Source organism: Panthera pardus, unplaced genomic scaffold (genome assembly GCF_024362965.1).
Source record: "Panthera pardus isolate Hobbes unplaced genomic scaffold, ASM2436296v1 HiC_scaffold_24, whole genome shotgun sequence".
NCBI lineage: Eukaryota > Metazoa > Chordata > Mammalia > Carnivora > Felidae > Panthera > Panthera pardus.
In genome coordinates, this window is record NW_026526810.1 from 96,220,123 (window position 1) to 96,240,375 (window position 20,253).

Sequence of the window (20,253 nt, forward strand, 5' to 3'; positions counted from 1 at the left end):
TAGTGATATTTAACACTGCATTTCCAAAAGAAGGTTCTAGAGACTCAGAGATAGTCCTAGAAATGAACAGAAGCAACAACCAACACACTTCCCATAAGTCAAACCTGGCGTCACTTCCATCAAGGAATGTGTTTTCTGATTGTTCTTTTCACCATATCATTATCATCTACCTACTCACCTTGATCATGTGTATGAATTAATTTTATAGGAATATAATATAAAAGAATCGAGATCCCTGAAATCCAAAGCTTTTGAAAATAGCTTTTTCTTTTAAGAAACGAAGACTTGCATTGAACAGTAGCAATGCAGTATTACCTCGGTATTCAGTGTGGTTGAATATATTCATTAATACTTATTAGAATGTGAGAATTAAAATATCTACTTATATTTTCTACATTTCTCTTTTTTAGAATTCGTATAATTTAGCTGTACATAATAGCTGTGAGTGAATAGGGTTGCCAAGGTTAAAATATTTTTTGTGCAGCTTAGTTTTTGTTATTGTTATTCAGTTTATTCTACCGAATTAGGCTTTCTTTACTAAGAATAAAACCTTAGAGGGTTTCTGAAGCTTATAATGTAAATGACCACAAATACTAAGCTCAATCAAAACAAATACTAAAAGAAGAAGAAGAAGAAGAAGAAGAAGAAGAAGAAGAAGAAGAAGAAATCCTACCCTTAATTCTGTATTCTGATCCATCAGTGACTGTATAACTATATCATTAACGATGTTCTCTAACTGGGGAAGTCCCTACCCTAGAGTGTAAAGGATCAAAGAAAACATTCTTTTCTGTCTAGTACACTTAGTAGTCCGGCCTCCCAACAGTGGGATAAAAGGAACTTGCTAAACTGTTGCCATTTTGCAACATCTGCTATAATTCCCCTAAATCCAGATTTGTCTGACACAGAGAGGCCTGTTCTTACATCATTGCCATGTGACAGAATAACACCAGTCACATCAAGCTTGAGCATTGCAGCTTCAGGCTATGATAATATGAAGAAAACCTTTTTGCCTAGGGCAAAACACTTGTAACAAAGTATTATTCATCTGGCCAATTTAAATCTTCTCTCAAAAAGGTACCCAGAAACATATGCAGTATGCCTTTGTAAAAGGCTCGAGCAGCTCATAGGCAAATGACCTGAACCAAGAGTACAAAACCTAATGTCCTGATTAATTACTGCTAAGCGGCTCTGATACACAGAAAAGAGAATGCTGGTACTAATCCTTAACCCTGTCCTACATTCTCAAAATAGCCAAAACACTGCTGACAGTTAGAAAAACAAACCTGTCTAGGTTTTAAAAAAAAGGAAAAAAAAAGTCGTACATTATCACTTGATGCCCTCCACCTAATAAAACCAGGATGCAGACAGATTAGGGAGTTAGTTACCAGTCCAGGGGGCTTCTTGGGACAAGGACATGGCCTCATAGAAAGAAAACAATCCGAAGGGGGAAAAATACGTAACAACAATACACAATCCCCAAACAGAAATATTTGGGGTATTCTTATTTTCAGGGTTCAGCTTCCAAAAGACTGAGCTTGCCTGGAAATTGTTCCTTAAGAGTTGAGCAACCTCAATACCGCAATGCCTTGCTGATTAACCTGGAGCAAAGATTGCTGTGCTTAGAATTTTATTAGGAAAGGGTGTTAGAATTTTTTAACTATAAAAATAGGAGGATGCTCATATTTCACTCTAAATATCAGACATGTTAGATTTCAAACTATTTGAATTGGAAAACTATCTTGGTTTCATCAACCACTCAAATTACATCTACTTTTATTAATAAAGCAGAGTTCTGGAGTCCTTGTTATTTTTGCTGAGCAAGAAATAAATGTCTAAAAAGAGAAAGTCCTGTAAGGGAGAAGGAAGTTGCCTATCTTAGCAAATTTCTTTCATTTAAAAAAAAAAAAAATCAAAAGGTCACTAAAATGCAGCTTATCGTACTATCAGCCATAATGCTATTATATTGTAGGTAAATAAAATTAAAATACTTCTCTTGGACTTTATGTAAAAACATGTACTTCAATAACACTAATTTAGAGCAAATAATGATCTTTATCTATTTTGAAAGCTGTTCTTAATTTGACATTATTTTACAGGTACACCCTCTCCCCAACCCCCCACCCTGAGTTCTAGGAAATAGCAGGGAACAGGAAAGCCATCCAAGGCTGGGGTTTTGAAGGGCCAGCCTAACTAGGTTCAGGGTCATTTTACTAACTAAGCTGCCCCCAATGCAAAGGAGAAGAGGCATATTTTCACCTGCAATGCAGTTGTTCTCAAGTCTAATTCCATTTTGGATTTTCAAGAATATTTCTCTGTGGGTGCACATCACTTGTAGACACAAGCATTTTCACATGCCACAGCTACCCGCCCATTCTTTAATAGATGGTATAGGAAATACATTTTCCACCTGTACGGATCAAAGCCATCAGATGCTGACCGCCGGAGCAAATGCGTGATGCTGCTTTGGTATCACAGCCTGGGTTTTGATGGTTTGTGGTGTTTTTAAGGACACCAAGCCCTTGCTTCTCTTTATACAACCCTTTTTGTCCCTTTCCCTACCTTTTTGCTCTGCCTCTTCCTTCCGCAACTGGTCCCCAAGGGATACACGTTGATTTCCCATCATTCCTCAGGCCCTTTCTTTCTGAATTAGGGCGACTCACCTTGTCGTTAATGAGGGTTCAACTTTGGAGTCCATTCACCTTGGTTCATAACATCCCCATAATTCTGAGCACCGTCTGCTCCTGCACATGCTGACCTTTGATGGAGATTGTCCTTCCTGAAGCCTGAAGCCCTGACTCTATGCAAGGCAGAGTAAAGAACCAAATCTTGCCACTTCTCAGCTCTGGACATCCAACCTGATAATCCTTGAGAGGTGAAAGAGCTGCTTTATTAAAATACTGCCAAGATTTGACACCACTTAGGGGGAAACTTCTCCTGTCGGTTAGTTGCAGATTTTTTTGGCAGATTAAAAAAGATAAGAAGTTTGAAAATCACTGCCCTTCTTGGAATTGAACTGAAATGTTATTAAGGATTGGAAAGACTAAAGTAATTCCCATTATCTGGTCTCCCTTTGACTTGTTAGTTTCCCTAAGGTGTAGGAAGAACAATGGAGAGCACATAAATTTTGGATTAAAGAGATCCAGATTTCAAACCTGGTTCTTACTTATGAGCTGCATGACCCTGAGTGAATTACTTGATGTCTCTAAACCTCAATGTCCTCAGCTGTAAAATGGGGCCAAATGGGGCCTGTTTCACTGGGTTGTTGGAAGAAGTCAATGAGATAATGATTATAAAGCAAGCTCTTTAACCAACCTCAACAATCCTATTAGGCATTATAATCTCCATTTCACAGAGCAGGGGTGAATGGTTCAGGAAGGTTAAAGCACTTGCCAAATGTCACGGTCACATCACAGGTGTTTAATAAGTGGGGACTATTTACAATCATCAAACCAAGGAGTGTGGGTTCTCACCTACCCCCAAGTAACTCGAGCGCCTTTGCTCTTAGGGGTGAGAGAGCCAAACTTCCTTTTTGACTAGCTCTTCAGAGGCCTTGCCAAGAAAGCACAAGACAAAGGGAAATACCCTCTCCTCCCCTTTACCACCCTCCCACTTTGCAGTAGGCCTTTTTGAAGTTTTACCTCTTGTATCAATGCAACAACCCTTCAAGTTATCATCTCCTTTTCACCAGAGCTTGATACAGAGCCTGAGAAATGTTGCATTGCTTGCCAAAGGTCACAGGCATTCTTTATGGTGGAACCAGCTTTATAAATTCCAGCCTCTCCTCCCCTGGGGCCCTTGCTCTTTCCACTACTGCCCTGACTCACTGTTGTTCTGCTCAGGGGCATGGGGGCAGAGAGCGGTCAGGGGTTGGAGAAAGAATGGCTAAACCTTTTGCAAGGGATATTGTCTGGAGCAGGTGCCAGGAACCCCTCCAGAAGGTCCTCTATACACTCAGGAAAACTACAAGGGTTTCTGGAATGAAGTTTACATAGAAACGAATCTTAGGTAAAAATAGAAATCAGGGGGTGCCTGGGTGTCTCAGTGGGTTAAGCATCCAACTTTAGCTCAGGTCGTGATCTCACGGTTTGTGGGCTCGAGCCCCACATCGGGCTCTGTGCTGACAGCTCAGAGCCTGGAGGCTGCTTTCAATTCTGTGTCTCCCTCTCTCTTTCTGCCCCTCCCCCACTCATGCTCTGTTTCTCTCTGTCTCAAAAATAAATAAACATAAAAAATATTTAAAAAAAAAAATAGAAATCAGGGTTAAATTACTAGGTCACTAAACAGAAAAGACCAATACAGTAGAAGCCATTTCAGGGTGTTTTTGCAAAAGAAAAACAAATATTTCCAGAAGAAATAGTGACCTAATAGCCTATATTTTTAACCGTGTATGTACCAAAATGATTTTTTAAATTAGCATATTAGAAAATCAGGTTAGTAATAATGGAGTTATAACTGCTGATTCCCACCATCCCTCTGTCCCAACTCAAACTCCATATCCTCTCTGCCTCATTAGGGATTGTGATTAGAAGACAGAAAATTAATTGAAAGGGCTCTCAAGGGTACTGTGCATCCCCCTGCCTTCTCAAAGATCCTCAGGTGATTAAAGAAATGTGCATACGAATCACCTGGGGACCTTGTTAAAATTCAGATTCTGGTTCAATAGGTCTTGGGATGGGACCTACCATTCCACTTCTCCCATAAGAAGCAGAGAGTTCAGATAACCAAAGTAATGCAGACAGTGGATCAACTCAGTTCTACCTCTTGAAAATGTTAGTGCAGCCCTTAGAATTCAAGAGATCCTGGTTGAAGTCAGGATGCTAACTCTAAAGTATTGCTCATTCCCAGACCTCAGAGGCAACCAACCTGGAGATCCTGGATGGTAGGCAGGTTCAGCTTGCCAAGTAGAACAGGCTGCTCAAGTTAGAGGAGGTGGTCAACCTGTCGTATAGATTCCCACCTTTAATCAAAAAGGTCAGGAAGAGAAAGGTTTGTCAGTGACCTAATAAGCCCAGGTGAGAATCTCTAAGTAGGGACCAGACCCTGATTGTCTTCAAACCAAATTTCCTATTCAATTAGAATGTAAAAGGTGAACAGTTGGCTGTTGGTAGGACTTAATGGGTAGGTGCTGGGGAGAAACGTACTGTGAATCCTCAGAAAAGGCAAAACTAGAGCAACCAAGCACAGAGCAGGGTGAGGGAAGGAATGGTGGGCTTCCCCCCACCCACCCCCTTTTCCTTCTTTTACTGTGATTTTTCTGGCCCTGGCCAAGTGAAGGAGACTTGAGGGGGTAAGTTACATTACTGGCTAAGATTTTTTTTTTTTAAGTTTATTTATTTTTGACACACAGAGAGAGAGAGAGAGACAGAGCATGAGTGGGGGAGGGGCAGAGAGAGGGAGGTACAGAATCTGAAGCAGGCTCCAGGCTCTGAGCTGTCAGCACAGAGCCCGATGCGGGGCTCGAACTCGCAGACCGCGAGATCGTGACCTGAGCTGAAGTCGGATGCTCAACCGACCGAGCCACCCAGGCACCCCAGAACTGACTAAGATTTAAGGATGAGAGCTCTGCTGGAGGAATCCAGAGTGAGAAGAAGGAGAAGGCAGCTGAATGAGAGGTAAAAGCAGGCTTTGCAGGGTGGGGCTGCAGGAGGGCCGAAACTTTGGCTGTCTGCAGGCAAGAGAGGGGCTGGAACTTTATAAAAAAATTTTTTTTTAAAGGACCTGCTACTTCTCAGTAGCTGGGCCATATATTCTTATATGTTAGATCGATCACCTGGTGGCAGATTCAGATTGAGGCCAAGTTGAGAATATGATTAAGAACTAGGATTTGTCTTTTGTCTGGTCTTTCCATTCCCTGGGAAGAGTGAACTACATCAGACTGAAACCCACCTGTCCTCCATCCCTGCACTGTCCACTCCCAGCTCAGAGGGATGTTTAACAAGGGCAAGAATGGTCATGTGACTTAGGGTACCCCAGTGAGAAATGTGATGGGAGAGTGCCAACGTGGATTGGTTGCTCTTGTCTCATAGCAAGAGTGTCTCTCGCACGCAAGTTTTTAAAAGTGGTTTTGGCAGAATGGGTGTATGAGCCTATGGGAAAGTTCTATGCTTAAGTGTTCTATTAGATAAAAAACTAATTGTTTCCGATTCTTAAACAGAAAAGGAAGATCATTTCCTGTTAGCTATTAAAATACATGCTTTCTTATGAGACTGGCGGACCTGCTTCCTGTTTTCAGAAGCTGGACAGAGGGGTGGCTGGAGAGTAGTCATTGTGAAGCCCTGCGATTCACCCCATTTTGGCCGTTGCTAATGCCCCCTTGAATCTGTTAACACTTTTTTTCTGAAAACCTTCTTAGTGGATGTGAAGGGAAAAAAGGGGGAGGGGGATAAAGGCTACTGTCAGATTGATTAAGTGAACGCTCATTAGAGAAAGTAACAAGAGGTGAAATCTGCATATGCATTGCAGAAATGTGTCTGATCTTGCTAAGTTGTAAAAAGACAAAAGGGCTGAAAACCTCCCTAGCTGGAAGTACTTGAGGGAGAACTGGGGGAGGGGAACATTCTCTAATAGTGACCATCCTTCTTTATAAACACATGCTAGAGCAGCCACAGTCTGCAATACTTGGGTATATATTTGCAACTCTGTTTTCTAGAAATTTGTACTACAAATATAAATGAATTAATCTGACTGTTCCTAGAATACACTAGCCACTTCCTTAATTTATTTTAATACGAATTTTATTTCCTCCTTTTCCTTTCACTCCTCAAGAGACCCTTCCCTCACCCCATATACAACTATTCTATTGTACCCAAGAACCTAAAGCGATTGGTTTTGTGTCACTGGGGGCATAAACTGTTTCTGTCCAGGGTAGAATAGATTTTTTTCTTTCTCAGTTGTAAAAGATAAGCAAACCTAGAGTCAATTATTTTTGCTTAAATTTCTTGTTTGTTGGAGGTGAGTGGGGCCATCCTTACCAAAATTCTCCCTAGCTTACTGGCCTGAACAAAAAATCTAGAATAGGATCCAGGCTCCAGGCAATCGATATTGACTTTAAGCAGGCGAAGGTCCCCTGCTCACTATAAAGTGGTCAGCTTGGTATGTAATTACAATGAACAGTTAAGCTGGTAACTTGAGTAACGCTTTTAAGAAGACAGCGTATTTCCAATTCCTCTCATCTGTGGGAGAAGCCTAATACTATAGCTGTAAGATAACGGTGATGATTTTTTGTTAGTATGCATTTTTTATGAACAAAAATTTCATAAGTAGTGTCAAATCTGATGTTTCTGTTAACGTTCATTGTCAGGCATTCCTGTGGTTAGCTTTCTACCTTTCTGCTAACACCTCAAACTCAGCTCCTCTTCTCCAGAAACCTAACCAGAAAATTCCTTACTGAAAGAGATGATGGTGTTGACCTTAACCTGCAGAATGAAGATACTTCAGGGCTTAGTGTGAAAAGCGAGATAGAGGGACGCCTGGGTGGCTCGGTCAGTTAAGTGTCCGACTTCGGCTCAGGTCATGATCTCAAGGCTCATGAGTTCAAGCCCTGCATCGGGCTCTGTGTTGACAGCTCGGAGCCTGGAGCCTGCTTCAGATTCTGTGTCTCCCTCTCTCTCTGCTCCTCCCCCGCTTGCACTCAGTCTCTTTCTCTCTCAAAATAAATTAACATTAAAAAAAAAATAAGGCAAGGTAGACAGTGATATCAAATGTGCCTCAACTGACACCAACCTTTAATTTTAAAAAGTTAGAAAGAAGAAAAGCACAAGCTTGACATTTCTTAGGTTTAGAAAAAAGACAGCATGCATGAGGGGTGGACCAGACTGCCCTGAAGATTTGAAAGGAGATGAACAACAATAATAATAATGCTTTGCCAGAGGATGTCCTTTGAAATACCTGCAGATTGCAACAAAGTGGTTCTTCTCATATGCCGGGTTGTCTGGGCTGTTTTGCACCATTATGTGCTTTGGAGATCCTTGTAATTACAAATTTAAGACTTAAATCCTCAGTTCTTCTTTATATTTCTAAACTACCCCCATAGGTATATTTACTTCCTTCTTTTGTCAAGCTTAAACATTTCCAATTACCTCAGATTCTAAAGGGAAATGTGATGGTTAAATTCCTGCACTTGTAATGACATTTATTAATCCAGTTCTGGTGAGAAATGTTGAATGTCTTGCCTTCCCAAATCATACATTTTAATTCCAAACACACCTCCAAAGAAAATTGACATTGTTTAATTAAAACGAGGGTGCACATTAATAAGAAAGGATATCATTTTGTTATTTATATATAATTTTATTTTGTTAAAAAAAATGAACAGAGACTACTGGTAAGTTCCATAATTGCCCTCCATGGTGAAGGAATAAGTGTAGGAGAGAAGAAAAGCACAGTAAGACACATATGTTAGTAAAACACTCCTTAATACTACACAAGCTGTAGAAAATGCTACTTTGCATTTGGTCCTCAACATGGCTAACTGCAAGCCATTGAGTAAAAAGTGCACCTTTTAAACTAATTCCTTGGTCCGAAGATAGAACCACAACTAGAAACCTCCTCATTAATATGCTATAATGGTCAAGTAAGAGATTAATAGCAAAGTCACCTGCTAAAGCAACCAGGAACCTGTTGATTAACAATAAGCCTCCAAAAATAAGATACCAGATTGCAAAGCAAAATCAAGTCTCAGGGCAACAAGTGCTTCTGTAATTTATTCCTTCTTTATATGAGGGCATAAAGCTCCCTTTATAAACGTGTTTTCCAGGCCCTGCTGTGAGCTGTAGGTGTGAGCTTTTCAGCTGATTTATTAATTTTAGTTTCAATCAACGTGTCACCTGCAGACACAAAAATGTAGGCCTCACCACAGAAAATACAATTTAAGAGAAAAAAAAAAAAGTAAAAGAAAAAACAGGGCTCTAATTCAAAAAACTCTGCCAGCATTTTTTTTTCCCCGACGAACACTGGAACGTCTATTCTTTGAGATCTAAAATAATTCCCAGCAACATAATTAAAAGAAATCAAAATTAAACATTTTTGTCATACTTCGAAAGTCAGTCTTAGACCCGGGAAGAGTAACATGAGGCCTGCCAAAACAATCAGTTCCTCTTGTCAGTAGGGGTACATTCTCCCCAAAGAATCGAGTGAACAACAAGTCCCCTGGGCAAAATGTGCAAAAAATTCTCAATTAGTTGTCTTTATTTAGTGAGCACTATGGGGTCCTCAACCACACTATAGAATTATGGCAAGAAAGCTGAGCTCTTCACTAGCTTATTAGCATTCTCAGAGGGTTGGAGCGCTGCTGATAGCAGGCTGTTGCCTCCAAGAGCTGTTGGTGGGACCCCTACACTCCCGGGCTTTGTCCTTTTGTCCTTCCAAGCCAGCAGGAAGTACTGCCCTATGTTCGGGGCATTCTGGGATACCTTCATTCCATTCACAGTTTGCATTACCGACCGGGCCCAAGTCTTTGTTATTGACTATGACCATCACTGTTGCAGGTTTAAATGAAAAGCAAAAGCAATCCCTATGTATCAGTCAATCCTAAATGCAGGTTGAGGAAGTAGCCCCTTCCAAATGAACATCCTTGTAGGGCTGGAGTGGCCTTCTGCGGCCAAAGCCGCACAGGAAATCCATGTCCCAGGTTATAATCTGGCTGCTTTCTTTCATCCCGAAATGACGTTAGGCGAGGGGATAGAAATGGGAGTGGGTTAGTGAATATACCAGACTGCGACCTCAGCGGTTACATTTTTACAGCACTCCCTTACCTATTGATCTCCTCCCCACACCCACAACCCACTTACCTCTAAACACTCTTGTCCCAGAAAAAGAAAACAAGAAAGATGAAAAGTGAAAATAAAAGGAGAACTGGCAGCAAGTGTTAGAAATGCCTTTTCTAAAGAAGAGGGTATTTGCCGCTTTAGGGAAAACACTATCATTGACTAAATTAACAAGTTGTCTTATCAACTGCCATAAGCCTCGGAGTCTAATTAATTTAGTACTGATCAATAGTCCTGAATGAGGCATTGATTTCTGCCTGCTCGAAAGGGCTGCAGCTGAAATCACTTTCTCTGTATGCCACACACACACACACACACACACACACACACACACACACAGGCATCCAAAGCTTATGCGTTATCACATTAAGATTTTATTTCACTCCTTCTATGTGAACGGGAATTTCATGAACCAACTATAAATGAGAAAATGGAATCAAAAGCAACTTTGGAAGTAAGAACAGTTTTACTAGCAAGTGTGAACAGAGCTTGAACACTCCTGGCCAAAGTTCTGCTTCCTTAGAAAATGTCCTTTGAGTGAGATAAAACATTAGCAAAGAAAAAAGAAAACTGAGGTGCTTTGCTTAAAATAGGTAGTAAGTGCTTTAATTGGTCATAAAACATGCAAAGAGGGCTTGGGTTATTCCTTTGTCTCTTATTTTTTGAGTGCTGATGATACTTTATTAAAAGTAGTCTGATCCAAAGTAGTAATAACAGTAATGCTATCTGGCCAAGGGCAGAAGCAGATGGTGAGTCTCTGATAAGAATGAAAACATGTGACAGAGCTACACAGATTTGTCTTTTACTGCTGGGGTTGGTGGGCTAGGGGTGGGGGTAGGGGTGGGGGGCGGAGGAGGACTTTCTACTTCCAAAAAAGAAAAAAAAGATCAATGACAATATATCGGAACGGTATTGGGATGAAAATAATTCAGGCATTGGACTTTTTAAATTTGACGTGTACTGACAAAAATCTTTATTCTCTTATGATCTATATCTGTAAAAAGGTCTAGGTTTGAATTCAGACTTTCACATCCTCCTATGGCACACTCCTTGCGTTTGCTTTTGGGCCCTCCCTGCTTTTGCGATTTGCTTTCATTGTGGCGGCCAGCTGCCCGGCACTCCTGAAAATCTTAAGAGTTTTCCCCCTCAGGCCGGGTCACTGGGCAAAGTTTTCCTCCCACTGCTAAATCATTACTTGAAATAAGAAGTACAGCCAAACTCTTCAAATATTTTAAAGACGATGCTTCCGTTTCAGACACAGGAAACAAGATAACGAAGGAGCTTGCTTATCTCAGAGCCGATGTTCTGCTCAAGAAACATCACCAAAAGAAAAGGAAAAAAGGAAGAAAGAAAATGAAGAGAGGAGGCCGAAACCCAGGACCAACCTTCTTTCACAGGGTTAGAGAAACAATCCCCAAATGATCAAAACAACACAGAATTCACCTTCTTTTCAGTGCGTTTATTTAATATAATTTGGCTTTTTGAAACTCTCTCTCTCTCTCTCTCTATGTATATACATATATATACACACTCTCTCTATATATACTCTATATATACTATATATGTAGTTTTTCAAAATCCCAGAAAAGTCCTCCCCTTAATCTCTTTGGGGCCTCCATGAGTTTCCATAGCACTTTACAAAAGATCTTTATTGAGGAAAGGATTGGACAAACTTTCCTTATATGTGTGGCCCACACCATTAATTGCCCCATCTCCTTTAGTGAGGCCTTATTCCTATGTAAATACCCTTGCATAATGTTACAGGCTATTGTTAGGCCAGCGCCAGTCAGTCGCCACTTATATGCATTTTTATTTCAATCCGCTGCTCAGAGAATGAAAAGATGTCTGGACTTAAGCTGTTTACCAACTGGGCCAAAGCTGCAGAGCGGCAAAACTGAAGAAAAGCCCCAAGCAACTGCGGGAACAAGCTTTTACAATGCGAGCGGCCATTTTCAGTTGAGTTATTAACCCACCCTGAAACTCTTCTAAGCTATGCCTTTTTTAAAGAACAAATGTGCTGAATCAAACATGAATGAGCCAGAACTATTAAGAGAGAAATCCCCTAAAGAACTATTGAACACAACATAGGTTTGTAATCATTTTGTCTCAGTTGTGGGCTACCAACATTATCAAGGATGATAATGCTGGCTCAGTTGTGGGTTGGCTCGTAATTAAACAATAGTGTGGTACAGTAAAAACACACACGCGAGCTGCACACACCCAGAGTCAGAGAACTGCGTGCAAGAGATGAGAAGACTGAGTTAATAGTTCACCACCAAGACCTTGTTACCAATTTGGTCACTAAAACACAGTGATCTCCTTTGGGAGCATTGGAAAACTGCTTCTGAATCAAGTGTCGCTCCCCCAGCACGCTATATGGCCTCTTCCATTCTTAAATTGAAAACATAAAATAATTTTTACTTTATAGTTGTAAAGATCCGAGGGAATGAGACACCATGAAAATAAAGGAGCAAAATTCTACCAAAGGGAGCTGGCTTTTTCTCTGCAAAATGTGCTGCAGGTGACCAACATCGTACTTATTTAATGGCAACCACAATCTGAGTTAGTGTGGTATTAGCCTAAAGAAACTCTTGACTATTTGCATGCTTATTAGAATCCAATGAGTGCTTAATAAGTGCATATATATGACAGAGGAAACATCTCATTGCATAGTTAGTGCTACAGGAAAGACACACACACACACACACACACACACACACACATACATACACACACGCTGAGGAAAGCAGTCTTGAGTTAATTACCATCACAATGCAATCAAGTACAACAGTCATAGCTGAAAACCGTTTCTATTAAAGCTGCTAGACTCAACCTTGCCTCTGCAGGTCAGCTGCGGCACTGATAACCTTTCCAGCAGACAAATACATGTAACATTGCCTCATCTAATTAAAAGCTCAGGGAGGTGTAGAAAAATACCAGCACATTGAATCCGAGCAAATGAGTGCTGCCTTCGGCTGATGAAGCTACCATATGCTGCTGCTGTTTACTCTGGAAGGAAACTGAGTCACTTAACATTTCAATAGGTTAATCAATTGACAATTAAATGGAGAAATTGGTTAACTCTGAAAACAATTAACATGACACTCCATTAAGTACACTTTCTAATTGCCACAGCTGTGAGTGGAAATTAACGTGCATGTTAAAGCATCTAACTGGGGTGGCACTGTTTTTTGTGTTTGAGAAAACGGAATTAGCTGAAAACTCGGGTTTTATTTTATAGATTAGACAGTAGGAATTCTATCATCAACTGCAGTTTTAGCAGAGGGGAGCTATGTACATTTTTTCATTCTTTTAAGGGCTCACTTCAAGTTGTTGAAATATTTAATTTGCAATAATTAATTAAAATAGCCTAAACCCCTCCTACCAAATTATGGGTTGGCGTACAAAATGGGAAATCTCTCCCTTTGCCCATTTTGTGGACAGAATTACTTTGCAGGATCAGGTATATTTCAAGATTTCCTTTCTAATTAAACGATGCAATACGCAAGTCTTAAAGTCAGAATTTTTGCTGAACATTTCTGTGAATGGCTCCTGATTTTTGGCCTGGTTCCCTAGCCTTACTATAAAATAGTAACAATGGTGTTTGTTAATAACAATTTTAAGTTGGAGGATTTGGATTTTTACAGGCTATTAAACATGGTAGCTAGCAAGCAGGCAATCATTAAGGCAAAGAATATTCATTTACAAAAGAGGTGATAATTTAAGCGTCTCATAAATGTTTCTAATCTATATTAAGTGTGAAATATGTATTTTGTGAATGAATGAGTATCTTTAAGAGCTGATTATAAAAATTTTATAATCTTCCTCCTCCCCCACCCCTTTTGGTAGCTTTACTATCCCTGGATACACAAAAATGGATAGGATAAATCCTACTTTGAGGGGCTGGTGGTCTGTCTGGCAATGGAGTAAGAGAATGGCATTTAAGAAGAAGAAGGTAGGGGGTGCCTGGTTGGCTCAGTCTGTGGAGCATGTGACTCTTGATCTTGGAGTCGTGGGTTTGAGTCCCACATTGGGGGTAGAGTTTACTTAAAACAAACAAAAAAAATTAAGAGGGTAAAGGACACAGCTAGTGCAGGAGGGGAACACTAAGACTTAAAATTTTCCGGTATGGGCATCTGGTTAGATGGTGAGGTGATTCATCAAAATAGCAGTAAAGAAGAAAGGTGGAATGGGGTAGGGATACTAGATAATGAACTTAACGTGGAATATGTTGAGTTCAAAGTGCTATAAAACATGCGGGTGCAGATGTCAGCTGGACAGATGGATGGATGGAAACTCATGGACTAGAGATATTTCGGAGTTCTCAGAATACATGTGAGTGCTAATACCATGGAAGTGGGATGAGATTTCACTTCCATTTTTTTTCTGCATAGAAGAAGACCAGGAGAGGGTTGAGGAGAAGACCTTGGGTAATACCAGCATGCTTGGGTGGACAGAGGGAAGAATCAGCAAAGGAGGCTGAAAAGAGGTCAGAGGAAAAAGAGAACAAGGAGAGAGTGATCCTGGAGGTCAAGGGAAGAGAGCACCACTGATGCCCAAGACATCTAGTAAAACGAGGGCAATTTGGACTACTGGTACCAACTGATGGTTGGTTAGTGTGAGGAAGGCTTGAGTCAGAACACAGTTCCCGAGGGGAGTTAATGGGAGGTGGGCAAGGAGGGGTGTTGAGTGTGAGCTACTTGGAGGAGCTTTGTTGCAAGGAACAGAGAGGGCAGGGGCTTGAGGACCGGAGGATGGAGGGCAGTTTTGTCTGTTTGTACCTAAGTTTGGAAACAGCTATAGGTCAGGCTATATTTGAACAATCCAGAATGGGAAGATGAGGAGATTCTGGACTGCTGGCTTCTTTTTATGCGTGTATTCTTTTTAGTCTGAAGTGTTGAAGGAGGAAAAAATAGTTTGGCATCGCTGCCGAGAGGGCTGGAAGAGGGATGTGACTGAGAATGGAGGAGAAGGATTACCACTGAGAGGCGGGCTGGAATTGGGCACAACATCCTGTGGTCATACTCATTCACATTGCAGTGGGATTTTTCCCTAGGAGGACTCCTTCATTCATGTATTTATTCATCCATTCAACAAAAATTAATGAATGCTTGCCATGTGCCAGGTACCATTCTAGGCCAGCAAGACATGGTAATGAGTGAGACAGACAAGGTCCCTGCCCTCAAGGAACTAGGGAGTTCCTGGAAAGGTTCCTATTTTAAATTTGGCACCTCCTAGGAGGTGACCTTTGAGTCTTTTTCTGAAGGGTGGGAAGGACCTGGAGGTCAAGGATCTTGGTGGAAGAACATTCTAGGAGTTGGGAGAATGGAGAGTTCCTTGAGGTTGAAGAACATGTGTCCACATAACCAGCTGTTTCCTACTTCATCAAGTCTTACCACTGTAACAGCCACGTGAAGTGGATTATATGCTACCTTGAATTCATCTTTAGTTACTAGTGTTTGTATATAACCCTTTTGAACAATGCTGCTTATAGAGCCGACACTTAAAACACTGTTTTTCCCTCCTTAATCAGTGAACTTTATGAGATACAAATTTGGTAGTTATAACTTTTTGTTAGGTTTGCTCTGGGATCTTTGAATGATCTTCAATTAAGAAACCCAGGCTGTGGCACAAAGGGTACTTGTCCTGTGAGATCCCTTTCTTCTGTGGTAATAGCTCCAGATTTTTATCTGGACATAAGAGTATCCAGGAAAAAGGCAAAATTTTTCAGTCTTCCTTAGAGCTACACATGGCTATATGACTGGCTTTTGGACAATGGGCCATGGAGGGAATGATGTGTATAACTTCTAAGAAGTGGTATTAAAGGAAGTGGTGTCCTTCTCCCTTTTGTCCCTCCACTGCTTTTGTCCATCTAGTTGTTTAGAAGGTAGATGTGATGGCTGAGTTGTCGTCTTAGACTATGTAGTCAACGCCACACTTGGGAGTTAGTAGAGTGAAAGTGAGAGTAGTCTAGATTGCAGATGACCAAGGAACTGTCACACCAGCCTTAAGTTGTTTCCACATTGACCTACATGAAAAAGAAGTAAACGTATATATTGTATAAGGCGTGGTCATAACACATGGACAAATTTTTGTCCAAACTATTCAATCATACCCTTTCCTATCATATCCTATCCTACCCTATCCTAAACTGTGTTCAAACTACATACATAACAAGTGTCTATTAAACAACCATTATGGGGCACCTGGGTGGCTCAGTCAGTTGGGCGGCCGACTTCGGCTCAGGTCATGATCTCTCGGTCCGTGAGTTCGGGCCCTGCGTCGGGCTCTGTGCTGACAGCTCAGAGCCTGGAGCCTGTTTCAGATTCTGTGTCTCTCTCTGTCTGACTCTCCCCTGTTCATGCTCTGTCTCTCCCTGTCTCAAAAATAAATAAAACGTTAAAAAAATTTAAAAAAAAATAAACAACCATTATTTTTTCATTAAAAAATTAATTTATTTGGGTGCCTGGCTGGCTCGGCCTGTAAAGCATGCAACTCTTGATCTCAGGGTTGTGAGTTCAAACACCACACTGGGCATAGAACTTACTTAAAAATTTTGATTACATATTGTTTAAAGTTTTATTGAGATATAATTGGCATATAAAGATTGTATATATTGAAAGTTTACAACTTTATTGTTTTTTACTTTTACTTTTAATTTTTTAAAAAATTTTTAATGTTTATTCATTTTTGAGAGACAGAGTGTCAGCGGGGGAGGGGCAGACAGACAGAGAGAGAGAGACACAGAATCGGAAGTAGGCTCCAGGCTCCAAGCTATCAGCACAGAGCCTCCCTTGGGTCTTGAACTCAACCAACACGAGATCATGACCTGAGCCAAAGTCAGACACTTAACCAACTGAGCCACTCAGGTGCCCCTTTATTTTTATTTTTTTGAGGGGGGGAGGGGCAGAAGGAGAGGGAGAAAGGGAATCCTAAGCAGACTCCTTGCCCAGTGGGGAGGCTGAAGAAGGGCTCCATCTCACCACCTCAGGATTATGACCTGAGAGGAAATCAAGAGTGGGACACTTAACTGACCGAGCCCCTCAGGGGCCCATACTTGATTTTTTAAAAAGATTTTACTTTGAAGTAATCTTTACACCCAACGTGGGGCTCAAACTTACCCCAAGATCAAGAATCACATGCTCTACCCACTGAGCCAGCCAGGTATCCCTATAACTTTTTAAAAATGTTTATTTATTTCTGAGAGACAGAGAGAGGGAAGGGCAGAGAGGGAGGGAGACACAGAATTCAAAGCAAGCTCCAGCCTCTGAGCTGTCAGCACAGAGCCTGACGTGGGGCTCCAACCCACCAACCGTGAGATCATGACCTGAGCGGAAGTCAGACATTTAACCGACTCAGCCACCCAGGTGCTCCTTTTTTAAAAAACATTTTTTAAATGTCAGGTACCCCTATAACTTGATGTTTTGACAAATTTATACATTGTGAAAAGATCACGACCATCAAGCTAATTAACATAACCATCACTTAGGTATCCCCTGCTTTTCTAATGTTCTCTACTTTGCTTTTAGGAAAAGCCTGCATTAGCGCCTGTTTTCCCTAACCAAAAAGAAATTCAAAGAGGATTCTTGCTTTTATGGAAAAAGGTGAAAAGTGAAAACAACATTCAACATTTGTTTTGCAGGGAGGCCTTACAGAGGTAGCGTGTACCCCAAGCAGCAAGGATGGCCCTGTCAAGCTCCTTCTCTGGGAACTACACTTAGCATCTCAACGCCAAGTTGGCCAGAGCTTTGAACAGTGTCTGTGAGCATCTGTGCTTTATCTCGATTTATTTTGTGCATCCATTAGCAAGATGTGTTCTAAGGTATCAGGAAAGTCTTAAGAGAGTGTATAGCGTTCAGGTCTGAGAATGCTCAAAAGTTTTTCATCTGAATTCCTGGTAATCACTTCTTTTAGTGCCATTTCATTTACAAAAGATTCCATAGGAATGCTCTACTTTGATGCAGTGGAGGAAACCTGCACCATACTGTCTGTGTGTGTGTATGTGTGTATGTGCGTGTACGTGTGTGTGTGTGTGTGTGTGTGTTATGTTGTTTGTGCATGGTGAGGCAACTATGGCTTTGTGAGTTTGTGAGTTTTGAGATTGTGTGACAAATTTCCTTGACATAATAGTCTAGAAATAAACTACTTATGAGTGATCAGGTAAATGTTAACTCCATGTAAATCCAAATATAATGATCGTCATTCTATAAAACAAAGCTATTTCCTTTTCCCAGTGGGTGATCATAATAAGCCCCTTTTGTCTTATATGAACACACTGCTGTGGCATTCTGTGCCTATTTGCCTTATCATCATTGATAGCTTTCCCATGTAAACGTATGGAAATGCCTACCTTGGTTAACTTTTCTTATGGGATTGAGTCATCAAAAACAGGAATTTTGCTGTGTTTTCATGTTAGCAAGCACTGAGGAGAGATGAGATTTTAGTTATTTTGTAGTTTTTTGGTAGCAATATCCATTGACTCCGTGTGTTTCAGACCCATTTTATGGACCTCCCTAGAATTGCTTGGCCTGTGTGCCTTCCCGACGCTCCTCTGCTTGTTCAATAGGCAACCTGGCCACCACTATTGTTAGTGCCTTGTCTTCTAAAACGGCTGGAGGTTCTAAAACTTTCTTAGTTCTGGCCTATGACTCCCCGCATTGGGAGTCATAGCAGTTCCGGTAGCCAGACCTCATCCTGTAATACTCACAGAGACTCTGGCTTGTCCCGTCACTTGTGGACCCAGATGCATCACTACATCTTGGGGTATCAGATTTGGATTGCTAGGCAGATAGCCAGTGGAGCTGGTTAACAAGAAGTGTTTTTCTCTCACTTTAACCAGTGAGAGATTGGGACTAACAGGCAGTTCCATGCTCCCTGCCTGGAAGATGTCTCCCATCATTCAATGGCTGGGTTTTCTTATTATGCTGTGGTCAATTCACCGTGGATCATGTTTTACCTGCTTTTCTTTCTTCTCTGCCTCACTTCTTCTTTTCCCTCACTTTTAGTACCCTGGCGTTATACCTCCCAATATAAAGCCTTCCATCATAACATTTGCCTTAGCACTGTTTCTAGGGATACTCATATTCCAGAAATGTGATGGAGATGGCAATGAATGGTGGCATCATCATTGAGATTTCAGCCCATTTTTTTCAGAAGAGAATGCAGCATAGGAAGGAAAGGAGAGTATAGTCAGTATACTGACTGAATCGCCTCAGCTGGATTCCCTTTGTGAGGAACAGTCCGTATGCATATAGTTGAGCATAGTAGAAGTTACACAACTTATAAAGGAGTAAATTCAGACAGCTCAGGTTTTTAAAACACTTCTAGCAGTGCTTTGTTGATGTGGTTATATCCAGTTCTAAAGAAAAAGTAAGTTTTACACTTTATTGTTTACAGTCTTCAGTTATATGACAGTTAATCTTAGGAAAGAGCTTAAATGGTTCTTCAGAAGAGAGATGAGTTAGGCTGAGTCGTAACTAACTGCTTCAGTTCACATTTAAAATTGGTGCCTTGGGATGCCTGGGTGGCTCAGTCAGTTAAGCGTCTCACTTAGGCTCAGGTCACGATCTCAACGTTTGTGAGTTGGCGCACCGAGTCAGGCTCTGTGCTGACAACTCTGAGCCTGGAGCCTGCTTCGGATTCTGTGTCTCCCTCTCTTTCTGCCCTTCCTCTGCTCGCGCTCTCTCTCTCTTAAAACATAAATACATACGTACATATATACATACATAATTAAAATTAAAATTAAAATTTAAATTTAAAAAATAGGTGTTTAAGGGGAGCCTGGCTGACTCATTCAGTAAAGCATGCACAACTCTTGTCCCAGGGTTGGGACTCCACGCCCCATGCTGGGCATAAATAAAGCTCACTTAAATAAATAAATAGTGTTCTTTAAAAAAAAATAAAATTGGGGGCGCCTGGGTGGCTCAGTCGGTTGAGCGGCCGACTTCGGCTCAGGTCATGATCTCGCGGTCCGTGAGTTCGAGCCCCGCGTCGGGCTCTGTGCTGACAGCTCGGAGCCTGGAGCCCGTTTCGGATTCTGTGTCTCCCTCTCTCTCTGACCCTCCCCTGCTCATGCTCTGTCTCTCTCTGTCTCAAAAATAAATAAACGTTAAAAAAATAAAATAAAATAAAATAAAATAAAATAAAATAAAATAAAATAAAATTGGGGGGCATCTGGGTGGCTCAGTCGGTTAAGTGTCCAACTCTTGATTTCGGCTCAGGTCATGATCACGGTTGCGTGAGTTCGAGCCCCACATCAGGCTCTGCACTGGCTGCATGGAGCCTGCTTTGGGTTTCTCTCTCTCTTTATCTCTCTGCCCCTCCCCTGCTCATGCTCTTTCTCTCGCAAAGTAAATGAACCTTAAAAAATTGTTTAAAAAAGAGAATGTTTTTTAAAACAATAAATAAGTAAAATTGGTGTTTAAAATGTGCCCAGGCATCATTTCACATGTGGTGCTACAGTGAGAAATCAGCACAATTCTGCATATGT

At 41.1% G+C, this 20,253-nt stretch overlaps 1 protein-coding gene across 1 annotated transcript in view; it reads left to right on the top strand.

Annotated features, from left to right (window-relative positions):
- Window positions 1-17,808, top strand: part of LOC109268424 (uncharacterized) — a 93,055-nt gene extending 75,247 nt beyond the window's left edge. Inside the window, exon 4 of the mRNA XM_053888735.1 lies at window positions 17,407-17,808. Within this exon, the coding sequence (XP_053744710.1) occupies window positions 17,407-17,529 (123 nt within the window). The 3' untranslated portion in view covers window positions 17,530-17,808. The remainder of the gene's footprint in view (window positions 1-17,406) is intronic.
- The last annotated feature ends 2,445 nt before the right edge of the window (window positions 17,809-20,253 follow it).